The sequence below is a fragment of the Cyprinodon tularosa genome, unplaced genomic scaffold (genome assembly GCF_016077235.1).
Source record: "Cyprinodon tularosa strain WSP-4 unplaced genomic scaffold, ASM1607723v1 ctg359, whole genome shotgun sequence".
Taxonomy (NCBI): domain Eukaryota; kingdom Metazoa; phylum Chordata; class Actinopteri; order Cyprinodontiformes; family Cyprinodontidae; genus Cyprinodon; species Cyprinodon tularosa.
In genome coordinates, this window is record NW_024039073.1 from 860,060 (window position 1) to 887,879 (window position 27,820).

General features: G+C 37.5%; 1 protein-coding gene across 11 annotated transcripts in view; it reads left to right on the top strand.

Annotated features, from left to right (window-relative positions):
- The window catches only part of ccdc88ab (coiled-coil domain containing 88Ab), a 72,291-nt gene that overhangs the window by 11,731 nt on the left and 32,740 nt on the right, over nucleotides 1-27,820 (top strand). For all 11 annotated transcript variants that reach the window (XR_005281698.1, XR_005281699.1, XR_005281700.1 and 8 more), the window contains exons 3-4: nucleotides 5,699-5,807; nucleotides 19,086-19,155. Coding sequence is in view for 8 of the 11 variants with exons in the window: in XM_038295738.1 (XP_038151666.1) it covers nucleotides 5,699-5,807; nucleotides 19,086-19,155 (179 nt within the window). In the remaining 3 variants the exon portion in view is untranslated. The remainder of the gene's footprint in view (nucleotides 1-5,698; nucleotides 5,808-19,085; nucleotides 19,156-27,820) is intronic.

The window sequence follows — 27,820 nt, forward strand, 5'->3', positions numbered from 1 at the left end:
GTTCTCTTTGTTCTACCGTTTCCTGCCTGCACCAGGTTATAGCAGACATAGTTCAGATTCTTGGACTAAAGAAGGGAGCCAGGCTTATCTGCCACTGGGGTGTCTCTCTCTGTCTCGTTTTTACGGCTACTGTCTGGGAGGGGGAGCAGGGCCTCTTTTTTTCAGTTTGATGTTAATCTTTCATCACTTATAATCATCTTTGAGTCATGCCAGTCTCGTTTTTCATACAGCAGGAGGTTGTTTATCATACCTGTCAGGAAACTGTAGCTCTGACCTTAAGGGATGAAAGTTTGACACACAGCTGTGGTGATGTGAGTCCAATGCGCGAGTCACTAGGAGCCTCATAACCAGGAGGATGTTACAACTGTGAGTCTTAACTTTCTCATGTCACGCAATGCAAATTAAGTGCTTTTCACGCACGAACACAAAAAGTTTAGGTTGAACACTATGGTTATACTTTACTGTTTTACTTCTACATTTTCCATTTTCTGCTTCCATTATTGGGGTTAATTTTCTAGTTCTGCCTTTTCTCAGTTAATGCAGACTCAACATTTTGTCCATCTGTTCTGAGCCTCCCAATGGCTTAAGGGACACATAATCCCCCTCAATGGTCCCCTCAAACACATTTGTTATAAAACTTCAGCAGGATTATTGAGGTCCATAAACTACAGCTTAACATTGGCAATTAGCAGCATGGTTGCAATAATTATTTACCAGCTACACTATCTTGGTTTCTTAGTTTGACTTGGAGCAAAACAATCTGTATCATTAAAGTTCTGAATACTCAGGTAATACAGGTAATACAGGTTCTAATATAAAATACACTTTTTGAATACACTTCTTGCCTGAAAGATTTTGGTTCATATAAAGCATGACATTGGGTAGTTTCTGCAGATTTATTGGCTGCACATCTGCTGACTGTGGAGACCATTGGAGACCATCATGTTTAGAGCAGCCATTAGAAAATGAGTAGACTGTGCTCATTAATGGACCTTATGTGCAACGGTACCCTAATAGAGGTGTGGAGTGTTTGTAGGATGTTTAACCGAAGTTACTGAGGTGGCCGAAAGTGGACCTACCTGTAAACTGCTGTTGGAGAGCGAAAGCAGTTTCTTTCCTGGAGTTTTTCCAAAATGTGTTGATAGTGCAGATTCCGTAAAAATTCAAAAAATATCCACTGGACTTGGTTTTCAAGATTTGAAGACGTTTCGCCACCTCTCCAGGAAGCTTTCTCAATTCAAATGTCTGGATCCGCAGTGAGTTTGAGTCTTATATAGACACGCCTTGTATCGCTTGGAAACATGCAATGGTAACCGATGAATGGGTCGTTAGCCTGTAATATCTGAACCTGTCTATGATTCTAGGGGTCGGTCGTTAAAGGGGGGATTGCCATTAACGGGGGGGATTGTCTCCTGTAATACCTGAAACCTGATAGTGCAGATATTTCTGAGCTAAATAATGGGATGTCTGAAGATGTTTACATTTGTGAACCCTCACCACCAGGACCCCCTACTCTCTCGCCAGGTTTCCTGAGCTCTTTTTTCGTCCTCGTAGTCGCAAATTTTATTAGGTGACTGTGTGGAAATCCTGTTTGTATCGAGTCTGAGCAGAGAGGCGTGGAAGCCCAAAAAGACGTAATTTGGCTCCACGGACCTCGAGGACCTTTCAAGCATAATCCAAGCTTTAGCCTCATCCATGACCACTTTAAGTTAGTCAGGTTTGGTTTTTAGGCACCTCCCAGTACAATTAGACCATCACATTGAACTACAGTATGGACTCAAGGCAGGAAAGAACCCCTAAAACTGTTAATTAAATTTTCTCTCTATAACATCTAAATGTTGGAGCTGATATTTAACCTCTGTTTATTGTTCTTATAGATGTGGTGGGGGGGGGTGGGGGGGGGGTTCCTCTGTTGCTGTTGCTGTCCATGCGCTTCACAGTTTGACAGGTTTTGAATTCAGAGATGATGTCAAGGGTACTTTTTATCGGGTTTATTCTTATTTTATTAAGCTGATATTTCTTTTGTATATAATATCTTAAATGACTATCCATGCTCAACAAAATGTTTATTTTCCCCAAAATAAAACGGAGAACCACGACTTAATTTCATTTTAAATTGTAAATATTTCTTTAGTTGCTGTTGGTTTAGTATCATTTCCTGTCATAAAGTAAAAGATGGAGAGAGAAAAGGTTTGATGTGATGTTTAAAGTTTGAAACCTTGACTTTTATTGCATGTAGCATTTTATTTTGTTTCCTGTTACCTGAACTATTAACCTCGGGCTTAAATGGTTTTCTATTCGTGTTGCCCTGCACACCTCAGGAGCCAAGCCCACGCTGCCCCGCTGTGCTTGGACAGTACAGCTTATAATCCCCAGCTCCAGCACGTGGCCAAATGTAGCCCGTATTCTTTGTGTGTGTGTGCACATTTAGGCTGCTCTCTGCTTCTGTGTGTATGTGCGTGGCTGCCCAAGCTGAGCCTAATTCAGCCTGTCATATATAGGTTAACACGACTCCATAACCCACTCAACCAATCAAAGGCGGGACACGGGAGGAGGAAGCCCAGTGGCCCCGGGGTCTGAGGCTGCTGAGGAGGGACGGCACCGACGGGCCGGCTTATTGACGCGCCGTCTGGTCGTCTTGCTGAAGAGTTGTCCACCTTCCTGGCAACTGAACTGGCTTTGGCTGTCTACCCCTAATCTTTTTGTGTATTTAAAGTGTTAGATTTACTGTATCAGCAGGATTAGGGGGGTGGGGGTTAATAAGCATGTTTTTGACAGCCGTTACTGTTTTAAGTCTCCTTATTTATTAACCTCTTAATCCAAAAGGGTGTCGGGCTGTGCTTCACCGCTCAGGAGTGGCATCAATGATGTTGATGTTTTGGTTCCACTTCTATGGCAGCCACGTAGTCATCTGACTCCGACAGTGACGGAATGCCATTTTTTTTCTCCCCCATACCTCCCACAACACATTACCCTGCTCGCCCTGATAGGATTATAGCCTCCTCTGTGATTTTAATTAAAGAGTTAAATAGACCCCCTATAATAGGCTTCGAAAAGGGCTGTGTGTGTGAAGGGGGTAGATGGGAAGGTCACATGGGGGTCCATTTAGACCAGCACTAAAAGAACCCTGTGTTCACCAATTAGCATAAATGACTCTGTGTATTGGGGTGGAGGCTGACCTAAGCTAATTAGCACATACAAAAAATGGCCAGTTGGGTGAGGAAAAAGGCTTTCAGAAAATATAAAGCATGCATCACTATGAACATTAACATTATTTCCTTGATGGCCTTCCTGTTTGTCTGCTGGCATTTTTCACCTTGCAGTTGTGTTTAATGTGACAATTTATTTCTATAGAACAGAGGTTGTCAGCTGTTTCTGCTTAGAAAACATGTTTTTGTAGCCATTATTAGCCCTACTATGCAAAGGGACATTCTCATCTCCTTTATTTCAATAGTAAAGTGTCACACATTTGTTGGTAAACAGATTAGCAGGCTATAGGCAATGCATGAACAGAACACGCATGACTTCACTGGTGCTGCTGCTCTGCATGCATTCATAAACAATTGGAGCCCCCTCCTCCTGTTTTTAAAGAGGATGTTCCTGGCATTTGACCCCTAAAAAATAGGTCGCTGGGTCTATATGTGTTATCGATTGAAGATCATATGAAAAGCTTAATGGATCCATCGATGCTTTAAGGTTCTATAAATCTTGAATATAAAAAGAATTGTTCTACATGAATCCAAGTCAGATCCTGTGAAATACAGATATGGGTTTTCTTTCACAGCGTAGAGAAGATGATAGTTTTTACTTCAGACTCTCTAAGATTAGAAGCTGAGAGATGAGAGTGATTGTCAAGAGGAAGCTTCCTTTGTCTAACAGACTAAATAAATATTCTGATTTGTATAAGAAAGTAAATCCTTATTAAGTTTAAACTCAATTATAAATTTTATATGAAGCAAGGAATTTTATATTCTGTTATTCTTTTAGATATTTTCAGATTCCACTTAAACATTCTTTCCTTTTAGGTTATATATGAGCAAATAACCATTTAGATGATATCTTATACTATTAAAGTTTACTGGCAAATAAAGTGGCAACTTGGTAAGATATTTCTGAAACTTCTTATCATAAATAAATTGAAACTTTTATAAAGAGGGGGACTTTCTTTTTAACTCATAACATGATGTCAGTAAAGATTTCTAGCTAAAATAGTGAATCAGATAAAGTGTAGTGCCTGGGATCTTTTTTTTTTTTAGCATTTTTGGTTTTTGACTTTTTAAGACATAATGAAATCGGGTTGGCTATAAAAACTCCCTGCTTCACTGATTGCAGTCCTACTGCACATGTGCTCTCCAGGCTGAGAGATTATTATTTTATTTTTAATTTCTTTTGTGCATGCACAGGGTGACGATTGTGAAATTCGTCCACTTTCGAAACCTTTTTCAAAGCATACCATTGTCAGAGAAAGCCTGTCTTTTGTGACAAGTAGGGTTGTCACGATACTAAACTTTTCAACTCGATACCGATACTAAGGAAAATATTCGATACTCGATACCATTTTCGATACCACAAGGATAAAATTTCAACAGAAATATTTTGATTAATAATTAAAATACAATAAATAAATAAATACAATAAACAATAAGAACAACATTTTGAGGTTGTTTGCTGTGCACAGTATTTAGCAAGCTTGATAAAAAACTTACAAAATTAAAATTAAGTTTTCCTTACTTGGCTATGCTTTGCACACATAACAATGACACTAGCCAAACCGGTTAAAAAACAAAAATAATTCTCAGCAGCTGCAACTGTTACAAAAAAAGTCTGAAACTGAAAAGTGCACAGAATTATTCAATCACAGTGTTCAGAAAGTGCATTTTCCTCTATTCTGCACTTTAGATGAATGACTGTTTAGGTGCGACTGGTACTCGATACTTTTGAAAATGAGTATTGTATCCGGATACAACATTTCAGTATCGATACTTTTTTGAGTATCGATACTTTTGACAACCCTAGTGACAAGTAGAGACACAACAATACTTTTCAACCATGTTCATGTATTATAATCTCGGCCTCTTTAGTTGTAGCTCTCAAATGATGCAGGGATTACAATGTTTTTACCTGACAGATAGCGGATTGTCTTATAAGGCAAATATACATTCTAAGGGAAGCATCAGGTTGCTACAGTTGTCAATGCTCTCTGTGTTTAAATAATATGAAGTTGTAGATGTTTTAGAAATTTCTGAAACATTTATAGTTGATGTTTGTTTTACACCAGGATTGCTGGTACAGAATTTATGAGCCATATGGATATTGTTTAAGACTTTAATACAGTAGTGGTCATGTGTTGTTTTGCATAAGCAGTCAAGAGGGTCTGTTGCACAAGAGTTGGGAATTTGAATTGGTTTCGGGGTCATGAGAACAAAGTCATGTGTGGAGGTCATACAAGTATCCAGAGACACTTATTAGGCCCAGAACGATCATTAAATGTTCTTTCAGTTTATTTCATCAAAAATATTTCAGTTTGAATTGTTATTTTAAAGGCTTGTAGTTTCCTTTTGTTGATTTTTCTTAAAACATGATCCATTAAAAGCTGTCCTCCTTATTTTGTAGCAGACACTTGTTTTAACAGTTTAAAAGTTAAACATTTGAGGGGGAAAAATCTTTGGTAACCTTATTTTATTGTTCTTCTTTCTAGAAATCCCAAAGCTACTGTGCAGAGGACCAACAAGAAAGTAAACAATGACCCTACGCTGCGTATTCAGAACCTTTCTATTCTCATCAGGCAGATTAAAACCTACTATCAGGTAAGATATTTTACTTTTCCTATTTTAAATTTTTATATGTGCATCACATATAAAGTTTAGCTTAATAGTTTTCAAATATTAAGGTTTTCCTTTGTATAATGTAAATCAAATGAAAATTCCTTTTATTTTTGGCTTAAGCTGTGCATATTGTTGTATATAAGTACAATAACATGGTCATCAACTCTTTGCTGTATAACAAAGATATTTGCAGATGTAAATGATTGTGATTTAGCATCCAGACAATCAACCAGATCTGTGATGGTGCCAAATATTTAAGCAAACATCAGAAAATGAAAGCACATTGATATGGCGACATGTTAAACAATAAATCTCTTGTATTGGTTTAAAATCTTTAATTTATTGCAGCTTAGTTTCCTTGGGATAATGTTCTTTGTTGTTCATCAGCATTCTAGACGAGATTTGTACTATAACTTGTTAGTTTATCGTAGAGTCTTGAAACTGATGATATTAAAGAGGATCTTTAAAGTCATCTAAATTCTTACAAGACAAACCTTGGCTTTCCTCTGAAGTGAAAGCAAAACATGTGCTCATAGTGCTGTAAAGAGATGCTATCTTACCAGCTTTTCTTCGCTTCAGAGGCTTGTATCAGCTTAGCCAGCTTCAAAACATTGAGGTTTTTGTTATCGCCATGACCGATCTTTTTTGATCTGAATGAAAATGGCTGCAGTTTGCCATCCCTCTGTGCTCAAAATAAGCTACGGAAGAGGAAATATTAAGAAGTTCTTTAACTAGACTTTATACAGCAAGGATCAAATTAACAACAAGCAGCATTTTGCTGTTTTTGGCAAACTGAAATCAGCTAGAGGGCTGCAGATGAGCTCTTAAAACTAATATTTCTGGTTTTGTTGTTTGCTCCTGAGTTGAAAGAAAGAACAGAAAAGGGGAAAGAACTTAAAGCTTTTTAAATCCACCTTTACACTGAAGTTAGTTCGTTTTTATCATGAATATCTAAATAGGGATTCAGACATGTTTTGAGAATAATCAACACTCAACCCTGATTCAGGATCAGGATGTTTCAAAGCAGTCTGTTCATTTTGTAAAGATGCATACCTAAGAAGAAAATCTTGTTCATTTATAGCAATGCCTTTAGGAAAATATAAATCTGTAGTCCAGCCTTACTTTTAGGTATCTTGTTTTTCTTGTTTTGGATGAAGTTGGATGGGCTTTACTTTGCCAGTACATGTTGCAGCAGCAGAGATGGTATCTGTGAGGAGATGCTTTATGCCAGGTTTCTGCAAAGTCCGTAACCTTTCAGCTCAGTAATGGTGGTACCAGTTGTCTGATCATTTTGTAACCGCAGATGTTGTATCCCATTCTCTTATCACATTTAAGAACAGATAAACAAATAAAAAACTTGCCCTTACTAGTTTTTATATCATTGGTTTAGTTTTTCAGTCTCCCTGCTCCTGTACTGTCTTGTCTAAATGCAATATCTGTCATTTCCTGTGAAGTCTTTGTAGTGGTAGCAGTCAAGGCTAACCAACCAGCCTGTTGCACAATGTCGCAAGTTAACGCTTGGTCTAAGACTCCAATCTTCTAGTGTCCTGGAACCTTTAGATGCATACTTGTTCAACACATCATCATCAAGTCAATAAATCATCTCCTCTGCAGGATTTAGATTTCTGAAAAGTCCTGCTGATGAAATGTTTGATGCAGGTCTGCTGAAAGGAGGTGGGCATCATCAAAACCCCATTTTTTTATTTTTAAAAGCAGCAAGTGGGCAAGATGTTAGTTTTATTTATTTATGATTTAATTGATTTATGATTGATATCACAGTTTTTCTCAAATGGAAATCATTTGTCTTGTTTTTGTTGGATCATTGCTTCTGTGATTGTAAAAATCCTGGTTGACACTCCTGGATCATCTTTTGTAAACTGTGAGGCTATTGTTTGAAAGGGAACCACTAAGAGCTCCATTAGGGCGCTTCAAAGTGCCGCAGAATTAACTGTTATCAGAGTCTGCCTGCATTAAGTCCTAACTTGTAGAGTGTCTGGATGACTAGATGAAGAGAGGTTAACGACATTACCAGGGGTCAACTTTGTGACTCTGTTAGACTCTGTTAGGACTTTAGAGCAATTATATGATGATATAAAGAGCCGTCCTGATTATGGGAAATTTGAATCATTAGAGATTGAACTATGGGTTAAAAAGATATTTATATGAATTTGTTTTAGGGTTAGTTCAAAATAACTGTTAAAAAAAGTTAGAGAAATAGGTAAGTATATATTGTCATAGAACCCCCCCGAAACAATTAGCATTCTGTTTTTAACCAATTAAATAATTTGTTTGGCAGCAGAGAAATGTCTAAACACATTGGTGACGTTTGTGACCATTCAGCTGTCAGGTTTGTATGGATTTAGATTTAGAAGAACATTATGAATCAACAATGAAACTCTTGTTCGTCTGCGACGTTTGATTAATTCTGCCCATTTGTGCACACATCTCCTCCATTGACCTTAAGGTCATACTATTGTTCTGCTACTTGTGTCTGTAGGCCCCGACTCAGAGACCACCTATTGGGTTTAAATCCCTCGCTGTGTGTTCATTCGCCCTCATGATGGCATTTCAGAGACTTTACTGCTCCCTAAAGGCTCCTTGATTGACTGTAATTGAGAAATGTCTGTAAAAAAAACAAACAAACCAATATTATATAAACTGTCATAAATACACTTAGATGATGAAAATTTTGTTGACATTTCTTTTTTTTAAACCTCATTTAGTCATGTTCAAAAGATAAGCGTATGCCGTACCCCTTTGTTTAGGCTAGAGTCTGATTAAATAGCTTTTGAAAATAACAAACTTTGCCCAGGGTTAAACTTTTTTTCTGATTACCTCAAATATCTACATTAAATATATCTTTTTAAATTGGTTTGTAGTATTTTTATCCTGAATGTTTTTGTTTTAATTAGCTGTTGGCTGAAATTCACCATAATTACCTAGGCTTAATCAATCTATGTGTAATTAATTTTTTTTCACATAGCAAAATGAGTTTCTGAAATAAAAAAACTTTTCCATTACCCTCATTTGTTGAATATGACGGTATGTACTGCTTTGTTGTTTGTTGAAATGACAATAAATCAAGCAATGAAACATATTATCATTTGAGAGATAATAGAGTTTATTCAGTCTGCCTTTATTTTAGGTTTTCATACATGGACTTGATCCAAAAAGGTAAATTTTTGATGTTCTGTGCTTTATTTGCTAATAAACTGGGCTGCATCATTATTTTTTCTAGGGCTGCAACTAACAATAATTTTTCAAATCGATTAATCTGTTGATTATTTTTTTTCGGATTAAATGAATAGCAAAAGGTTCCTTAAATGAGATGTTTTAGGAAATTAAACTTAGGTGAAACTAAAACTTTCCAATTGAGGAGTTCAGGATAGAGCCCATTTTTATCTTAAATGCAAAATGTTTATATATTTTTACAATTTTGGTATAATCGCTGCTCTGAGTTAGTTTCTCTGTCAACTAAAGGAATGTTTTACAGTCTCTACAGTCCAAGTAATGATTAATTGATTACTAAATTAGTTGATGATTATTTCAATAATCAATCAGGATTAATCTGGATTCATTGATTCAGCCCTAGTTTTTTTAGTATATTACACAGGACTAAAAGGTTGCAGATATTGAAGTCCACTTGAAGTATGTGATTTTTCCAAAGATGCTAAAGTTCCCAGACAGTAATTGAAACATAGATGAGAAAGATGGGTAAAAGGCTTTATTATAACGGATATCATCATTGCATGTAGACCCTACATAAAATATTTCACTGGCATCTAGTTAAAGAACTTTAGAATGGTGACGCTGCATACTAGAAAAAGCAGTTTTAGACCATAACCTCAGTGTAAAAGGTTTTGCACATTTCTATTTTTCCTATTTTGAGTGCTGAGGCGTTTACCAGCATCTTAATGCTGATGCATAGGAGGGAAAATAAGCACGTAACCAGATGAAAGGTAGTGAGAGCAAGACCATGCAGCTTAACAACGCGGGGGGTAGGGTTGGTGCAATTGCATTATGGTTATTTTGCACCACCTTATACGATCAATACATTGATTATAAACTAGACTTTAATGTGAATTCACACTGATGTTCTAATACAAATTTCAGTAGAGTTAGAAAATGTGCACCTTCAGTTTCCACTCGTTAGTTTCACAGATTTTGAGGCCAGGCGAGACAGTTTTTCAGTTGCACTGAAATATTCTGGACTCATGAAGAACAAAGTCCTCTCATCAATTGGTCTGGACCAGAAGCAGATTCTTCTTTCCAAATGCTGTTCTTCTTCTGCCCAAATGCTGCCATTCTTATGTCACACTCTGCCTCTTATAAACTGGGAGCGGTATACATACACACTGCAAGCAAATCTCTTCAAGCTTTGGATGGAGCAGCAGTAGTTGCGGTTATCTGGTCCATTCCAAGTTCTGGGATTGGTTCGCACTAACATGATGGGCTCTAGAATTAAGCAGAGCATACACTGTGCAATATTTTCAATTGTACTATGCGCAGGGTTTAAAAGTTCACAGCTCACGATGCATGTTCTCACGCTGCATGTCCAAAAACCATACAAGATGAGCACAGAGAGATTGGGCTGGTTGGACTCCCTTCTTCCCTTCCGCTCATAGACACTCGTAGCTCTGCTTCAACAGCAGGATTTGCCCACAAACACCTTATGAGGCCCGACTAAATTTCAGACAAGTTTGATTTCCTCCCGACCTTATGATCTCTGATTGGGAGATGGTCGTGAGAGGCTGATCGCCCCTCTCTACCCCCTGTGTGGTACACGACGCAGGACACACGATGAGGCTGAAACTTGGCCCGATCATAAAATTCACGACTAGAAAATCGGCCCGAAAAGGGCAAAAAATCGTACAGTTTATGCCCAGCTTTAGGTAGGGTAACAAGCTTTCCAAGGGCTTTGTGTAAAAGTGCTGTGAATCTTGGCTGTTGTGACGTCCTAATCTACAAAAAGGGATTTTATTTCAGAGATATTTTATTTTCTGTGCAATAAACAGAGCACTTTCGTGTAATGTCTTTTGTAATATTGACTTTGTTGCCTGTTAGAGGAGGAAGATGATGCAAAGCAATTCATATAAGCAGAGCTTTGTAAATGTATATCAAATGTTGTGACAATGCCAAAGCTTTATATTTCCTATTTTAGAGGGAAACCAAAGGTAGGAGTTCATTAAATCTGAGCCCTGGCTAACTCCCTAAAGGATCTTTTGGTGTCAAGAGGAAAAGTAATTAATTAAGCTTGTTGGACTCTTATTGACAGACAGTTGAGGACCTTCCTTAGTCTGCTCTTTTTACTTCACCTCCCCCATTTGTCTTTTTCCTCCTCACGTCTCTACTGAGTGTAATATTAGGAGCTTGTGTGGAGAATGCATGAGAGGATGAGTGAAGGTTGACAAGAAATTCAATAATGATGGTTTAAATTTCATAAAATGAGCTTTCTAGGGGAGAGCTGAGTGTGTTTCCACACCATGTGCCATATGAGAGTGTTCAGTCTTCGTTGCTGTTTAAGTATATTGTGTAGGAGGACGTCTTTGTCTAGACTGGCCTTACTCTTTGATTCCACAAGCTGGTAAACGTATCAAGGCTTAGCAGCTGTAGCTTTTTAGTTCGTGTAAATTAAAAATGCTTTTTAATTTTTGACGAAAACGGGAAACTTTTTTTCTGTATGATGGCCTCGATATATCTGCATACTAGTAATTACCACTTCTCTATGGGGCGACATATTAACTTTGCCAGTTGCTTAGCCATTTTTGCATAGCAGAGTCCACTTAAGGAATCATTAACCTGTTTTTCTCTTGGCGTCTTTTACTTTTAGTTGGGAGAGTTTTGTCCATATGTAGATTGTAGATGTTGTTCTTGTGTATATATATCTAGTTAGTTAGTTTGCAAAAGAAAAGCCCTTCTGTCTTTTTCTCATCTCTTTAGTTTGTGTCATAAATGTTGTGAGCTATGTTTTGACTGTTAAAAGGGTAACAGAGAACCCTATTCATTAAAGCTACGACTGGCCCTAAAGCTCTATGGTTATTTGGTCAGTCTGAGTGGTGGCTTGTGAGTCTCCCATTGCTTTGCTGTGTTTGCTAGATTCCACCATACTTTGGACTCTGGCTTTTTTGTTAACTAGTTTCTTTCTGGTTTATTCTGATTATAAATTATTTAAATGGATCAATTCAACCTTCAGATGGTAATACTTCTGACATATTCATACTCTCTAACCAGTCTTAATATCAGAACATTTGTTCGCTTGTTTAGTTTTTCTGCGAGGGAAATTGGTAACCTTACCCTTTTTATTGAAAATAAAAAAGTATAGTCCTATCTCATGTTGATCTTCTTTCCATATGTTTCTCACAGTACCTGGTCCTCATGTTCAGGCAACAAATGGTCTATCTTTAGGGAATAGCAAAGAAAACTCACAAGGCACTTCAGATTAATTAGGGCCAAAAAGGCATTGGAAATCCTTTATGCCAGATAGTTGTATAAAAATGCACTAATTTCTAATATAAAAAGATTAACATGCGTTTATGTTCACTGTGCTTCATGTGTAGCTAAAGCTTCATTGTTCCTCATTTGACTCCTTGCTTTGCTGCTCTTTTCAGCATCAGTCATAGTCAAAGCAGTCTAGTAGGGCACAAGCTTAAAGCTGCAGGCTAAATGTGTGTCATCATGCTAAGTCACATGCTTGCTATTCTGAGTATCTATTTGTTGATGTCTGCTAGCTGGCTGGTTTATTTTTTTTTTAAATATACTATCTACATTTGTGTAGTTTATGAATCTAATGTAGCAGTTGCCATATTTGCATTTATGTAAATAATAAACGTTCATCTTTTTTCTGGAATTGTCTTTTCACTTTGGTCCAGAATCAGACCTAACTGTTAATTTATTCACCACTTTTGTTTTTGTTTGGTTTTGGCACATATAAAAGGTATTAATGAATCTATTTTGTTATTTAATTTAGCTCTAAGGACTATTGTTTAACCCATATTAAACTTGCAAAACTTGCATGTTATTTTGATTACCTTGAAATATAACTGAAAAAAGGTTGGATAGATCTACATGTGCTCAGTCTGTGTGATGAGCAGGAAATGTTCAAGTAAAATGTATTTAATATCACATAAACTATACAAATAACTGGTATTGACATTTTTTTTTAGCTAGTTTAGTGAAAAGTTAGCTTTTTTTTCCTTTTCAGCTTCTGTTGCATGAATTTACTTAATTCCACATCTTTAGTCATTCATATACAGCAATATATAATCCAGAAGAGGCCAAAAAGGAAAATAATTTTTTTTCCCAACTTTAATGACTATAAACTAGTGACATGTTTGTGATATGTTTGCCTGCTCAGGTGGAAGATTCAGAATGTTACCTTTAAAGAAAGGCTTTTGAACGTGCTCCAAATAGATTCAAACAGCTTATAATTTATATAAGTACTTGAGCAGACTGCTGAGTTATGTAAAAGATGTAAATCCCTTTATTGTCCCATAATTGGGGAAATTAACTCTCAGCATTTAACCCATCCCATTGGGAAGCAGTGGGCTGCCATTGTGTGGCGCCAGGGGAGCAGTGTGGGGTTAAAGGGTCTTTTAGGGATCGAACCAGGTACTTGCAACCTTCTCAGAGCACAAGCACACTGCTGTAACCACTAGGCTAACACTCTCCTAGAGCAACAGAATCTGTTACCATTCAAAAGATAATTGGTGCATAATCCAGTATACTATTAAAAAGCAAGGACTAGGGCTCTTTAGATGTTTGCTTTAAATAGCAGAACTGAGGACAAAATTATTCCTCATCATGACTTCCTTTAAAACAAAGAAAAAAAATTTTTAACATGCAAGAGGTTTGGTTTTAAAAGTACATTTTCTGATATGAAATTATTTCAGGACTTGTCTTTACAGTAGCAAAACATTTGTCTTTATAAAAGTAGAGGTTGTTTAAAAACTGGTCCAAATATAACGTGATGTAATTACAGTCTTCAGGGGGAATGGAATATGTGTATATGCGGTTACTGTTTATACGTTTGCCTTGAAGGGGAATTAGTGGCAGTAATGATGTGTAGCTGGTTTCCATATACTAAAAGGCAGCTATTTCAGAGTAACTAGGGGAAACTCAAAGCTGGCTTCTTGTTTTGCCTCACTGATCAAACAATGTGTTTGGGATGTAAACGAAATCTGTTGACGTAATGATTTTATTCATGATTACCATTCAGCGGTTTGTGCTTTCTTCTTGTAGCTCCGTTACAATTAGTTTGATGAAGCCGAAATGCTTTTTTTTTCAGTAAAAATAGAGTTTTACATTCAGTTGACTGTGGCTATGATGTTATGTAACCTCTACAGTACAATGAGTGCAACAACGTTTCTTTGAACATGGTAAAGTTTTTAGTTTTTATAGCATCTATTTGAAATGTTAACATCTCAAAGCATATCTCACAGCTGTTTGTTAATAGTTTTTTGAGCCTCAAATACAGCAGAGCCATATGATTTCGGACTGATTGGGAATTAACACAAATGATTTTTGGCTTCATATTGTTTTATCAACTTGTGAAATGTTTCAAGGAGCTGATCCAATGTTTATACTGAGTAAAATGGCTGCCTTGATTTAAATTTGATTGTGTGAACTTTTCATGCCACTCTGAAGCAGAGCCCTGGGGTGATGGGGTCATGCTTCCCCAGCCCACCTGCTACAACCACTCCACTCATTCTGCCTCAGGGCTGTGTTGTAAAACACATTTTAGCTAATAGATTACATAGAAATGCGAACGAAACGAGATACTAATGGCCGGTTTCCTCCACCTACTCGTGTAAGAGATCGTGTGCCCATCTGTCTGTTGGTTTCTCCTCAGCTGCTGTTCTTTTCAGGGAGGTTTTTTTTTTCTTCACATTTTTGTTCTATATACTTCAATCTGCTATTAAAATCTGAATGTGTTCCCCCCTTAATATAACTAGTTTAATTTCTGTTTTACATTTGAAAAAAAGTGTCTTTGTCATCTGGCTCTGCTAAAATGGTGACAAGAGTATTATTTAGATGAATCAATTTTAGGCAGCAGGTGTTGTCATATAGACTAACCTCATATTAGATTACTTACCCTTCTTATGCGCATTAGTTTGATTTCTTGAAATGATTTTAATGGGAATGACTTGGTCTTTTACTGCTCTTAACTGCAAACAAAGTTTCTTTGCATTGATTCACTTCGTGATGTTGGATCATCTGTGTTTCAATATGCAAGTCTACATGTCAAAAAGCAGAAGCATGTTTCTTCCCACTTCTGATGAGGAAATAACCTTTTACTGTAGATCTCATAATCTCTACAGCTTCTGTAGCAGAAGGACAGTCTGCAGAGACCAGGGGAGATTGCTGGTGTGCCTGTGTGTGTAAATTTACTGTGTCGTGTGCAGGAGGCTCCCTAGTATGGGGAGAATAAACCCATCTTCCCGTTTCTATGGTAACTCTGTGTCTGCAGAATGGGTGTGATTCAGGCTCTCAGGGTTTAGGCACACACACATTAAGTAGCTGTACAATTAGCCCCCTGTTTAAGCGTTACCGCTAGCGGAAGTTGTGCTTGGGTGGAGGGATGGAAAGGTGGATGGAAACTGGAGATACTGTTCAAAAGCAACACGGGAACTTTACAACCTTTCAACTGCTCTGCATTTCTTCAAAATAAAAACAAAATAAATGTGTATATAGCCTTGCAAATGTAACATTAAATGCAACATGAGCCTTACTTTATACTGTTTGCAGCTTTTGTGTGACCATCAGCTAGAATAATTGGAAATCGTCAGAATTGACATCTTTTTATCAGCAGAGGTGCATTTGTTGCGTCAAAATGTGACATGTTTACAGAGCTGGACTCATGTCACGCAAAACTCCAAACATGACTTGAATGAACACTCTACCCAGTGCTTCATTTATTCAGTCTGTGTAAATATCTCTGTGGGGTGGAATAGGATCCAGTGTTGAAAAGCCTTGAATGATGCTAGAATCAATAACACAGCTATGTTGTGTCAGGATAGGGGGATGGTGTTGAACCGAAAGATGTGGAGGGAGGTGTTAACGGCAGCACTGCAACACTAGAGTGAGAAACGATGGATTTAACACTTGGCTTTTCCGTATTTCAGTTTTATCTATGGTTTTAAATACTTCTCTTCATCACAAAGCTGGGACTTTTTCACAGCCAGCTATCTGACATGGACAGGATTATCTATACAAATCATTGAAGAGACTAATAAAGTGACCAAGCAGGAGACAGTTCTGCAGTGATGCCTCAATAGAGTGCTAAAGCTTTATCTTAAAGCCTTAATGTGTGCTCACTTGTGTGCCTCAGTGTTTCACATATTGCTACAACATCCTCAGTGTAATGTTATTCCCATTGCTGTCATGTACATTATTTGTATATGTATAAAATCCAAACTATATCTAGATAAGCCAAAGTCTGTATTAGGTCTGTCTGCTTTATTTTTTATTATTTTGACTATTTCTGAGGGCAAATGTTCACTATTATCCATAATAAGTCCAGAACATTTAACTTGGATCATTTTAATCTATAAACTGTTTATCTAATGATATTTACCAGGTAATGCCAAATAGGAGTTTATGTTTTTTCTTATTTTGTTTATTATCATTCCCAGATCTTTAAAAAAATCTGGAGCCAGTATTGGTAATTTAACCTCTCCATGTGGACTGGATTATAATCCTCAGGTGTTGGCACTGAACATCTTTCAGGCCTCAAATCAATGTTTCAACTCTGTTAAAGCCTACAAAGTCATATTAAGAACACTTCTAGAGGTGAAAGTATTCCTTCTAGTGCTCTTTTCCAGTAACGCACTATTTTAATTAGGCTGTGCATTACTGTACATATATAAATTGAAAACCTTTGCGTTTGCTATTAGTTTACCAGACCTTTCTATTTCAGCCTTGCTCTGACATTGGGAGTTTAGGATTTTATTTTATTTATTTTTTTTCTCTTTTGAGTTTACAGACTGGTAGTGTTTTTCAGGAATGTGAAAACATGGATTTTTATTTCATTTTAAGCAAACTAAAGGTTTAGTAAACCTTTATTTTCCTTTTAATGCATAAAATTATTTTGCCAGCTGACCAGAAGCGTCCAACATCACATCATTAAAGGGATTTTACATTTTCAAACATTTTGAAACTGGAATTTAAAAAACCTTAATAGTAACCAGTCCATTGCTGATGGGCTTTGTATAAACATGTTAAAATGGTCAGGTTATGATTCCACAGGGTACAGCACATTATCAATTGGTCGTTGGCTTAAATGAAAATGAATTCAATGTTTTAAAATAACCTGATTTTAGAATTTTAAGGTGCTAAACCTCTGTTGTTTTGCAGGATTATCTAACAGGCGCATTTAAAAAAGGGTATCCTCTGCTGACCGCAGAGTCACTGTGTATTTGCTTGGTTACAGAAAGCACAGCTGTCACATCATACTTACTCTGCAAATGCATGCTGCCAGACACAGTGACAGGTGGGAGATTTGATAGGACAGCTTTGTGGATAATATGCTTTTGACAAAATTATTGCTTTATATGTCTAAAACCAGAACAATGTTACAGGGAATTATTAACATTTTGCTCAAAACTTTATTATGGTTCTGTTTTGTCACACAACGCATAGTTTTCTTGATTTTTGTGCGTGTGCATGCATGTGTGGGAGGACTTCATGGTCAGCGGGCTGTCAGACACACCAACTGTCTCTGTGAGATGAACTGTGGCTCTCTCTGTTTTGATTTCTCTGTCAGAACCTTGTGGCGATCAATCTGTCTTTGTTTTCACACTTGAGGTTTATAACTAGAGCCTGCAAACTGTAGCCCTTATTTGCAAAGTTAACTATTTATTTGTATCATTTGTTTGATGCACAAATAAACTGTTGAAATAAGACTTCAAAGTTTTGAGCTAATAATGGAATTGCAGTTGATTTATGTGTTCAATGAGAAATGTAAACCATGAAATATTCAATTTGTTTGACCTTCAAACTGTTTCTGTTTAGAGAAAGCAGACTTTATTGTGAATAAAGCTTTTGTTTTACATTAGTTTATTTTCTTCTTTAAGGGTCAAACATTTAATTCAAACATTAAAGACCATTTTTAAGTTATGCAGGTGGTAGGGTTTCCGTGTAACTGAGAGATGATCGGAAATTGCATTTAAATCTGAAATAAAGTCTTATTGGGCAAATATGAGAGCTCATGTTTGCTTGTTGAGCATCAATGCTAAAGTTACATCTTCATGTTTGCTATTTGAACCACAGCCCCCCCCCCCGTCTCTGTCATGTGCCTGCATGGTTCTTATGAACTGCAGCTTTTGAGCCCGTTTTGGTTTTGATTGGTCGAATAAAGGGACTCTATAGGTCCCAGCTGTTTCATTCACGCAATCCACATAGTCACTCTCAAAAACTCTTTTGTTACAGTGCCTACATGTGAACATCAGATTTTCTGTTTCATCATAGCATCCTAACAGGAATTATTGACACTATTGCAGTTAAAACATGTTTATATAAGGTTGTGGTCATGTGTTGGCAGATAGATTGCAACTGACTTTAATGGTTCTCATCCCTGCTAGAAATGTTGTTTATACAATGCAGACATGGTCATTATAAGGCCTGCCGATCATATCCAGTCTTTAGATGATATGCACAGTGCCTAGGTGGACAACAGGATGCTTAAAGTGTAAAGAAAAAGCAGAAAAATGAGCATAAAATATGTAAGGTTTGCACGCAATTGCAAACGTAGCCATTAAATAAAAATAAAGACTAAATATATTTTAAGGGGTTACAGCTGTTTTTTTTAATGATTAAATGTTTTCACACACTGTTGTTTGAGCCCTGATTTCAGCTGTGGTTAAACAGGGAAATGTAGAATGATGATGCTTCAGCACTATGTGACCTTTTAAGTGAGGGCTGTACAGATTCAGCATATCAATCTATTGACTAGTCGTATTGCGAAGAACCGGAATGGAAATCAGTTGGGTCTTTCCATTTTTTATGATAGCCACTGAATGTCTACATGTGACCTAGTTGATGGACAGAATCATTACCATCACAATCTATGTTCCTTTGGTCTTGATTTTATTTTATTCAACCTCCTTATTTGCTTCAGACGGTAATAAACAAAATCAATATTGACTTAAAATGATGTCCTTAATTACTTTCATGTGAATTTCACAGCTCTGACTACTGAATCATGACCTCTGTCTGTCCGACTGTCTTGATCTAACATCTATGTGTCAATTTTTCTCTCATCAGGAGAGTCTCCAGCAGTTGGTGATGATGCCTTTACCAAACGTCCTGATTCTGGGCCGAAACCCTCTGTCTGGTGAGTAATCCTCTTATATGGAGCACAGCAATGCCATTTTACTGGTGAACTGTTTGGATGGAGCTATGTGGGTTTTATTGGTGTGCTCCAAGGCAATCCTCTGGTTGCCTACATGCTGGTAGTTGATGTGTTTTTGCAAGTCACTATGAGGGTGACATGATATTCAAGTAGTCTTTTCGTCTCTCCATTAAAATAAAGTACAAATCTTCTTTTAATGATTTTGTACTTGGTTTTTGTCTGTCTTCTTTAGTAGATAATTTCCTGACATGGTTACTTATATCTCTGTCTCCATAATCTCCTTGATGAGCTAATAATTCAGAAATTATACAAGTAAGAGTTTGAAAATCTGGAATGAATAATCAGTATTAGATAAAAGAAAGTCAAAATAGATTATTCTGCTGTTGAGGTAACAGAAAACTGTTTTGTGGGTTGGTGACAGACTACCTTTGTCAGTATGTCCTTACTCCAGGGCCAGATCTGTGAAGCACTATAGTGTTAAATCATCTGAACATATCGTAGCATGCCTTTTTGACCCTCCGCTTAGCCACGCTATTTGATACGTCTGAGTGGCATTAGGGCAATGATGCTGTGTCAAATGCTGAGTGTCATTAAACCATCTTTAAACACTTTGACCTGCAGCCTTTCTGACACCTGATATCTCAAAATGAAACCTTTGAGAAGAACAAAAGTAAAAGCAGGTGGTCAGTGGAGTTTATAATAAACCAGGTTTATTAAATAAAAGGAGAGTGATATGTTGAAAATGTGTGTTTACCAGCTGGAATCACTCTCAGCAGATGGTTTGTTGCCCTTTGAGTTCATCAGTTTATCATCAGTTCTATAAAGGGAGTTTCAGACTTTGATGAAAGAAGCCTTTGGCTTTTTAAGCTAATTAAATGGCTTCTTAATCCATCAGCTAGCTCCATCACATGTTGTTTTTGGGTTTTCAACACCCTTTTGTTGCCATAGTTGCCTCTTTGATTTTCATTCACCCCCTTTCAGCACTAAAGGTATATAGGTAAAAAGGTTAAAGGGACTGAACACACACTGCTTTGCACTAATCTAGAATACACATATGATGTTGTTTTTTTATTTTACAGTTGTTATTATGTTTCAAAGTACTATTTCAGGATAGTTATCTGAGCAGTATATCCAATAGCTTTTAAGACTTACTGAATCTTGCTTATGGATTTACAATCCATTTACAATTTATGCTTTAAAATACTAATCTAGTGAAAGGAACTACTGAGAATGTACAAAGGTATGTTGATGTTCACCCCTACAAAGAGGACCCCTTTTCCAGGTGGCTGAAAAACCCATTTAAACCCGGGAACAATTGGCTTTTAGTGGCAGTGGGAACGGCTCACGGCGCGTGTTTACCCGGGTCAAACGACTTAGCAAGCGACCCGTGTTAAAATTGCCTCGCCTCTGATTGGCATACAGTTGGAACACCAGACCCAGGTTGACCCAGTAAATTACGTGAAACCATTGAATGCAACTTATGGATGCCAACACACCGCGCCAGACGCTTCTGATCTGTCAAGCTAAACAACTCTGTTTACATTTGATAAATATAGCACAGCATTGGTAAGAGGGATTCTGACGCATAATAGAGTGAAACAATAAAGAATACTGACTACGCGTTGGCTCCTGTCCATGTTGCTCTCCATTATTTACTTCCCTTATTTCGGTCGCACTGTCGACATCATCAAAGCTCACCCAGCGTGATGCCGTCATCAGACATGCAGCAGTCATGCAGTGGTGGAGGACAGTGGCTACAGAGCTTGCCGGCAGAGGGTCAGACTCAGGTTTTTGGTCAGATGGGAAAAGAGGCAAAGCCGATTGTTAGCGTGTCAGGTTTTGAAAAACCTGGGTTTTCAGTATGAAAGTTTAAGAGAACGTTTTGTCTGTTTCATTTGGCATCAGCCTTTGGGTAAGGGAAGCTTACTAAATGATTTCACTGAACAGAAGAGTATCTGCTTTTCTTTATATTGGTAGCAATTGATTTCACCCAACCATCCCCTTTGTTCAGACCCCATCTATACTGGCTGCTCATTGAGCACTTCAGTGTTCTCATGAGTCCTAGTTAGAAGCTGACAAATGTAGTCATCTTTCCGTGTAAACCCATGGTTCATTTCTCTCTTAAGTTCTCCTGCATCCAAAAGTAAATACCTGGCAACAGCAGGCATTTGAATAAGGCTTTCAGGCTACACTGAAAGTCACACCGTATATAAAGCATCTCAGAGTTGATATGGAATTGCTGTATGACCACCTGGTTAAAAACTGGGACCGTCAAGGAGAGTCCCGATTACAGTCTAAAATTTTTATCCGACATTGGAAGTTTAGCAGAAGTAGTGACGAGTTTCTACAGGCTTACACAAAGCTGCAGAGTTAAAGTCAAGCCAAGATAACCAACTGTGCATAAAGCCTTTGGTGAGGTGGACAGGAGCAGACAGAAAGCATTCGATTTCTGAAAGAGTCACGTGTGCTTTACCTATATCCCGTCTTATAATCAGTCAGCAGCCCAGTCAGACCAGCAGCAAGTAAGGAGGGAGGTTTGATGGCTGCCAGCTGAAAGTCATCCGCCATGTGGCTTTTATTATGATCCCACATGGGGGCAGGGGACAGCGCTGAATGTGTCTGGGCACATGCGTGTGTGCGTTTGGCTGGCGATTGGGGGAGGGGTGACTTCACAACAGTGAACAGTGGGAATGCACTGTATTACCCTCCTTACCCCCCAGGCTTTGGGCTAACCTCTCTGCCTTGCATAAATACGCACAGAGAGACAGACTCTCTGAGTGCTTGCTAGTTGTAATCAGTAAAGTTGGATATCCGGTGTAAAAAGATCCATATTTAATGTAGATAAATAATAATAGTTATCTAGAAACCATTTAACAGAACAGAGAAAATTAGTCATTTAAAGTGAAAAGTAATTGGGCAAAAACGACTTACTGGGTCTTAGTAACCTTTTTGGCTTTAGCACATACACAGAATAGAAAAAGATTATTAGAATTAATTGAAAGTCTCTAATAAACATTACTTTGAAGTTAATGCTCCTTCTGTTCTCATTGGATGATGCTACTTGAGGTTATGTAGATGTTCTCTATGGCAAACATGGGCTTCAGGCCTTTTTTGATGACTAAATCTAATCTTCCAAAGTTTCTCTAAAATTACCCAAACTAGTTTTTCGTTTTTGAGACATGGTGAGTATGTTGAACAGCTTGATCCCTTACAGGGAGGTAATTGTGTTCTAAATAACTGTCATTTCGAGACAAATGAGGCTGTAGCAATAGATTACAGGTGCTGGTCATAAAATTAGAATATCATGAAAAAGTAGATTGATTTCGGTAATTCCATTTAAAAAGTGAAACTTGTATATTATATTCATACATTACATACAAACTCATATATTTCAGATGTTTATTTTGTTTAATTTTGATGATTACAAATGACAACAAATGAAAATCTCAAATTCATCATATCAGAAAATTAGAATATTACTGAAGACCAATAAAAACAAAGGATTTATAGAAATGTTGGCCAACTGAAAAGTATGAACATGAAAAGTATGAGCATGTACAGCACTCAGTATTTAGTTGGGCGTCCTTTGGCCTGTATTACTGCAGCAATGCGGCGTGGCATGGAGTCGATCAGTCTGTGGCACTGCTCAGGTGTTATGATAGCCCAGGTTGCTCTAATAGTGGCTTTTAGCTCTTCTGAATTGTTGGGTCTGGTGTATTGCATCTTCTTCTTCACAATACCCCATAGATTTTCTATGGGGTTAAGGTCAGGAGAGTTTGCTGGCCAATTAAGAACAGGGATACCATGGTCCTTCAACCAGGTACTGGTAGCTTTGGCACTGTGTGCAGGTGCCAAGTCCTGTTGGAAAATGAAATCTGCATCTCCAAAAAGTTGGTCAGCTGCAGGAAGCATGAAGTGCTCTAAAACTTCCTGGTATGTGGCTGCGTTGACCCTGGACCTCAGAAAACACAATGGACCAACACCAGCAGATGACATGGCACCCCAAACCATCACTGACTGTGGAAACTTTACACTGGACTTCAAGCAACGTGGATGAAGTGCCTCTCTTCTTTTCCTCCAGACTCTGGGACCTTGATTTCCAAAGGAAATGCAAAATTTACTTTCATCAGAGAACATGACTTTGGACCACTCACCAGCAGTCCAGTCCTGTTTCTCTTTAGACGCTTCTGACGCTGTCTGTGGTTCAAGAGTGGCTTGACACAAGGAATGCGACAGCAGAAACCCATGTCTTTCATACGTCTGTGTGTGGTGGTTCTTGAAGCACTCACTCCAGCTGCAGTCCACTCTTTGTGAATCTCCCCTACATTTTTGAATGGGTTTTGTTTCACAATCCTCTCCAGGGTGCGGTTATCTCTCTTGCTTGTACACTTTTTTCGACCACATCTTTTCCTTCCCTTCGCCTCTCTATTAATGTGCTTGGACACTGAGCTCTGTGAACAGCCAGCCTCTTTAGCGATGACCTTTTGTGTCTTGCCCTCCTTGTGCAAGGTGTCGATGGTCGTCTTTTGGACAACTGTCAAGTCAGCAGTCTTCCCCATGATTGTGTAGCCTATAGAACTAGACTGAAAGACCATTTAAAGGCTTTTGCAGGTGGTTTGAGTTAATTAGCTGATTAGAGTGTGGCACCAGGGGCCATCAATTTTGAACCTTTTCACAATATTCTAATTTTCTGATATGATGAATTTGAGATTTTCATTTGTTGTCATTTGTAATCATCAAAATTAAACAAAATAAACATCTGAAATATATGAGTTTGTATGTAATGTATGAATATAATATACAAGTTTCACTTTTTAAATGGAATTACTGAAATCAATCTACTTTTTCATGATATTCTAATTTTATGACCAGCACCTGTATACATGCCCATAAACACTCACGGTACATTCTCGAAGACTGATCAACAATGGCATTGCAAAGTGAAGGGTTAGTCACTGTCCTTTTGACCCCATTTCCTGCCAAAAGGATAAAAATGGGCGGAAAGACGGAAGATAAAAACAAAGGACTAGATTTTTGAGTGCAGATGGTGACACTGAAGGGACAGCTCATTTATAGCAATCCTATTGGAAGGAAGGAAGGAAGGATGAATTCATGCTGCAGAGAGTACATATCTGGATGAAATGAGTGTGTGAGCAGCAACAGAAAAGGAATGCAGACCAGATGAGGTGTGAAGTGTGACCAGGGACCCTCCTTTAAGCCTTTAGCTTCTGGTGCTGCAGGGAGATTTCCTCTATTTTCAGTCTTGCGTCTTTGCCTCCCTGCTGCTGCTGCTGCTCCGTCTCTCACTTATTTCTATCCTTCTATTTATTAAGCTTATGATGCTTTCCTCCTCCTTTCTTGGTTTGCTTTTATCTCTCCTTTTGGCTGCATCTTCCTCTTGTTCCTCTTTTCAAACCTTATGAATTATTTATCCTGTGGGTTTCTTTATCTCTCCTGGGTTCCTCCAGTAGATTAGCTGGTCTAAATCCCTTCACTGACTAAAATAGGTTCCTATGGTTTTAATGAAGTATTTTTAAGCTCTGTCGGTTTGAAAAGTTTTAGTTGTTGCTACCCTTCTAGACACAAATAAATCCACTCAAACTTTATTTAATACGTAAGATATTTTATTTTATAGCATGAGTAAAGTACTGGTGTGATTTCTATTACCGGTACATTAACAGCCGTTAATATTAATGGACTGTTGAACTGAAATGTGCTAAGGAAACCCTGCCGAATATTTGCTCTGTGTTCCTTTTTGATTGAATCCTTGTTGAACTGCAGTAGTTGTAAATTCTTTGCATGGATTTATTTTTAAAGATGAGGGAATTATTTATTTAGGGATGCATTTTCCTGCTTTCTAATAACACATCAAAGTTGAACAAAACTCTTCCATCTGAAGCCTAACTTTTATCTCAGCCAAACAAATTTTCTCAGTAAGAAACCAAACCCAGAAAATAAACCAAGAATTAACTGTTAGCTATTAATTGACTAATTCATATTTATGTTTGACACATTGTAAAAGCCGGTGGAATATTGAAAGCAATGTGCCCAGAATCAGGTGTAAATTTAGGTTATGTAGAAGCAGAGGAGGAGGCTGGGACTCTCCGTTACCTAGATACCAAATCCTCCCATTGAACTACTGTCAACCTGAAACACTTAGAAGGGGGGAAAAAAGTTACTTTTACTTACCTACACTCCATCAACTAGCATCCATCAGTCATTTACTGTATTTTCATTTTTAACTTTAAACCATGGTAAAACTGACTCTTACATGATTACGTATTGCACCAGTTCAAGTTGGGTTTTAATCAATAATAACTGTCCAGAATATGTATAAATTTAACTGTGCTGTGTTTTAGGTTGTCTTTTATGTATTTTATTCGTAAATAATATATAAATAACCAGTTCACAGTACAAATTTATTGGAGACATTTTTGTTTCTGACATTTACTTAAGTGCATTGCATAAGGAATAAGAAACATCTAACCTGATTATTTTACTTTCTTTTTATTTGTGTGTGGTCCACTACTACTGTCTCGTATCCACGTTTTTTATGAGCCCCAACAAGTGTATGTCAATGTCTACACATTTAACCCTCACTTTGCCTCTGGCAAGATTTGTAAACATTAATCACAGTAAGCTCAGATTTTCAAGCTGAATAGCTTCTCTCAGAATCACAGAGATAACAGAAATTTCTTTATATTTCTGTGAAATTAACAGAAATGTCATACAAATTTTTCCACTCTGTCATATCAGGAAGAATTAAAAGCAGAATGAAGTGCAGAAGGAGGCTTGTGCTGCAATGTTAGATTACCAGCAGCTTCCTCCTATGTTGTGACCTCTCTGACTCTAAAATAAAAAGATAAATTAGTACCAGTTAAGACAACACATTTCTTTGCTTAATTTTTATGTTTTAGTTCAGTATTAATTGCAATTAAAATATAATGTTCTTACATATGATAACATAGGCTATCTCTCTTGCATCCATGCAGCTGTTGTCAATAGTGCCTTGTCTAGGGTTTATATATTGATTCAGGAATAATTGTTTAGTAAATTGGATGGATGGATCCTGAGGAAACTGTTGTAGCATTAAGCCAGCAGTGTCAGCACTATTTTAACACCCCTCCCCCCTTTACCAGTAATGTTGATAGTAGTCAGTAGTTTTGTACATTATTTTAGAAAGCATTAGGATTTTTAAAATCATTCTTAGTCCTTACATAAAATGTACTTTATAATCTCCCTTCCTATTTTTAGATATCTCAGTGCCGTTGATGGTCTATTAACCAAACAAGCCAACAGGCCACCCTGCTCATAGAACTTGCTGTCATTAAGCTGGATTTATTGTCATTAGAGCCGGAACAGCATTGGCATTCACTGCTTCCTCGGTCACATCATGACTTGTCTTATCACACCAACACACTCATTCAAACAGCGGAAATATCCCAGCGGTTTCTCAGCCACAGACGCACTTAAATGACTAATTACTTATTGTGTACGACTAAATCCCTCTCTTGCATAAACACACACATTTGTATTTCTACCCCTATTGGGAGTTTGTATTGACTTTTATCTGTTTAAGTAACTTCTTATATACGTATCACTAATAATTACCTTGAGCATCCCTTTTGTTTTTGTTTTTTAAAGGGGTTCTACTGTATAACAACCAAGCTTTGGTTCCAATTAGTCCTTTTGGTCTACAATAATAGTCATGAATATGCAGTATTTAGAATTACACACACAAAAGTAAGCCTTGCTTAAAACTTAATAATCTATGTGTGGCTTTAAAACCACGTGTAACCCTCCTAATTATTTTATACTAAATCTGTTACAAACAAGGACACGCATACACACACATATAAACCACCTGCTTTGCTTTTTGTGCAGCTCCAAATCCCCAGATGAGCTCAGGCCTGTTGAATAGGCAGACAGCTGTTTGTAGGTTTCGGCAGTTTCTGATAATATGCCCCAACATGTGGAGGAGAGCTGGAGGTTTATCCGGCCGGCCAAATACTCCACGGAAAACATTGTGGCTCTGGATCTGGAGGGAGGGATTTATAGAGGTGGAAATTGTAACAACGCTGGAATCCAGCTAATTGGAATTCAATGTGGGAAACTAGATCTACTAAATCCAGGTTTTAACAGCAATATGTCGAGTATTTGCAGATGAGTGAGCGCACATCTGCCAAGAAAAGATGTGCCTTAGAATTGATTCTTAGCTGGGACTAAAATGTTGGCATTTCTTGTGGGAAAACACTTGGTTTTGCTGTATTCTTTTTTTTTTTTTTCTTTTCTTTGTGGAGAGAAAATTTGAAAAGAAAAATTAAGATAAGCCTTTTATATATTTTGACCATTTTATACCTCAGGCAAAATACTTTTAGAACAAATTGAAGAAAAGATTGTGCTTTTTTTTTTTTTTTTTTTCCCAAATAGTCACATTCCCTGCTATCAATGTTTTGTAACTAATAAAACCTGATCAGGGTTGTTTATCTTCATCTTATCTATTTAGATTATAGTTCACAGACCTATTTGGGCAAATGGTTCAATAAGTGCAAACAGACATAATAGGAAATATTTACTTTACTCCATATTTAAAGAAAAAGAACTGTAGTCATCATTATGCGATATCTAACGGCGACAGACAATGGCT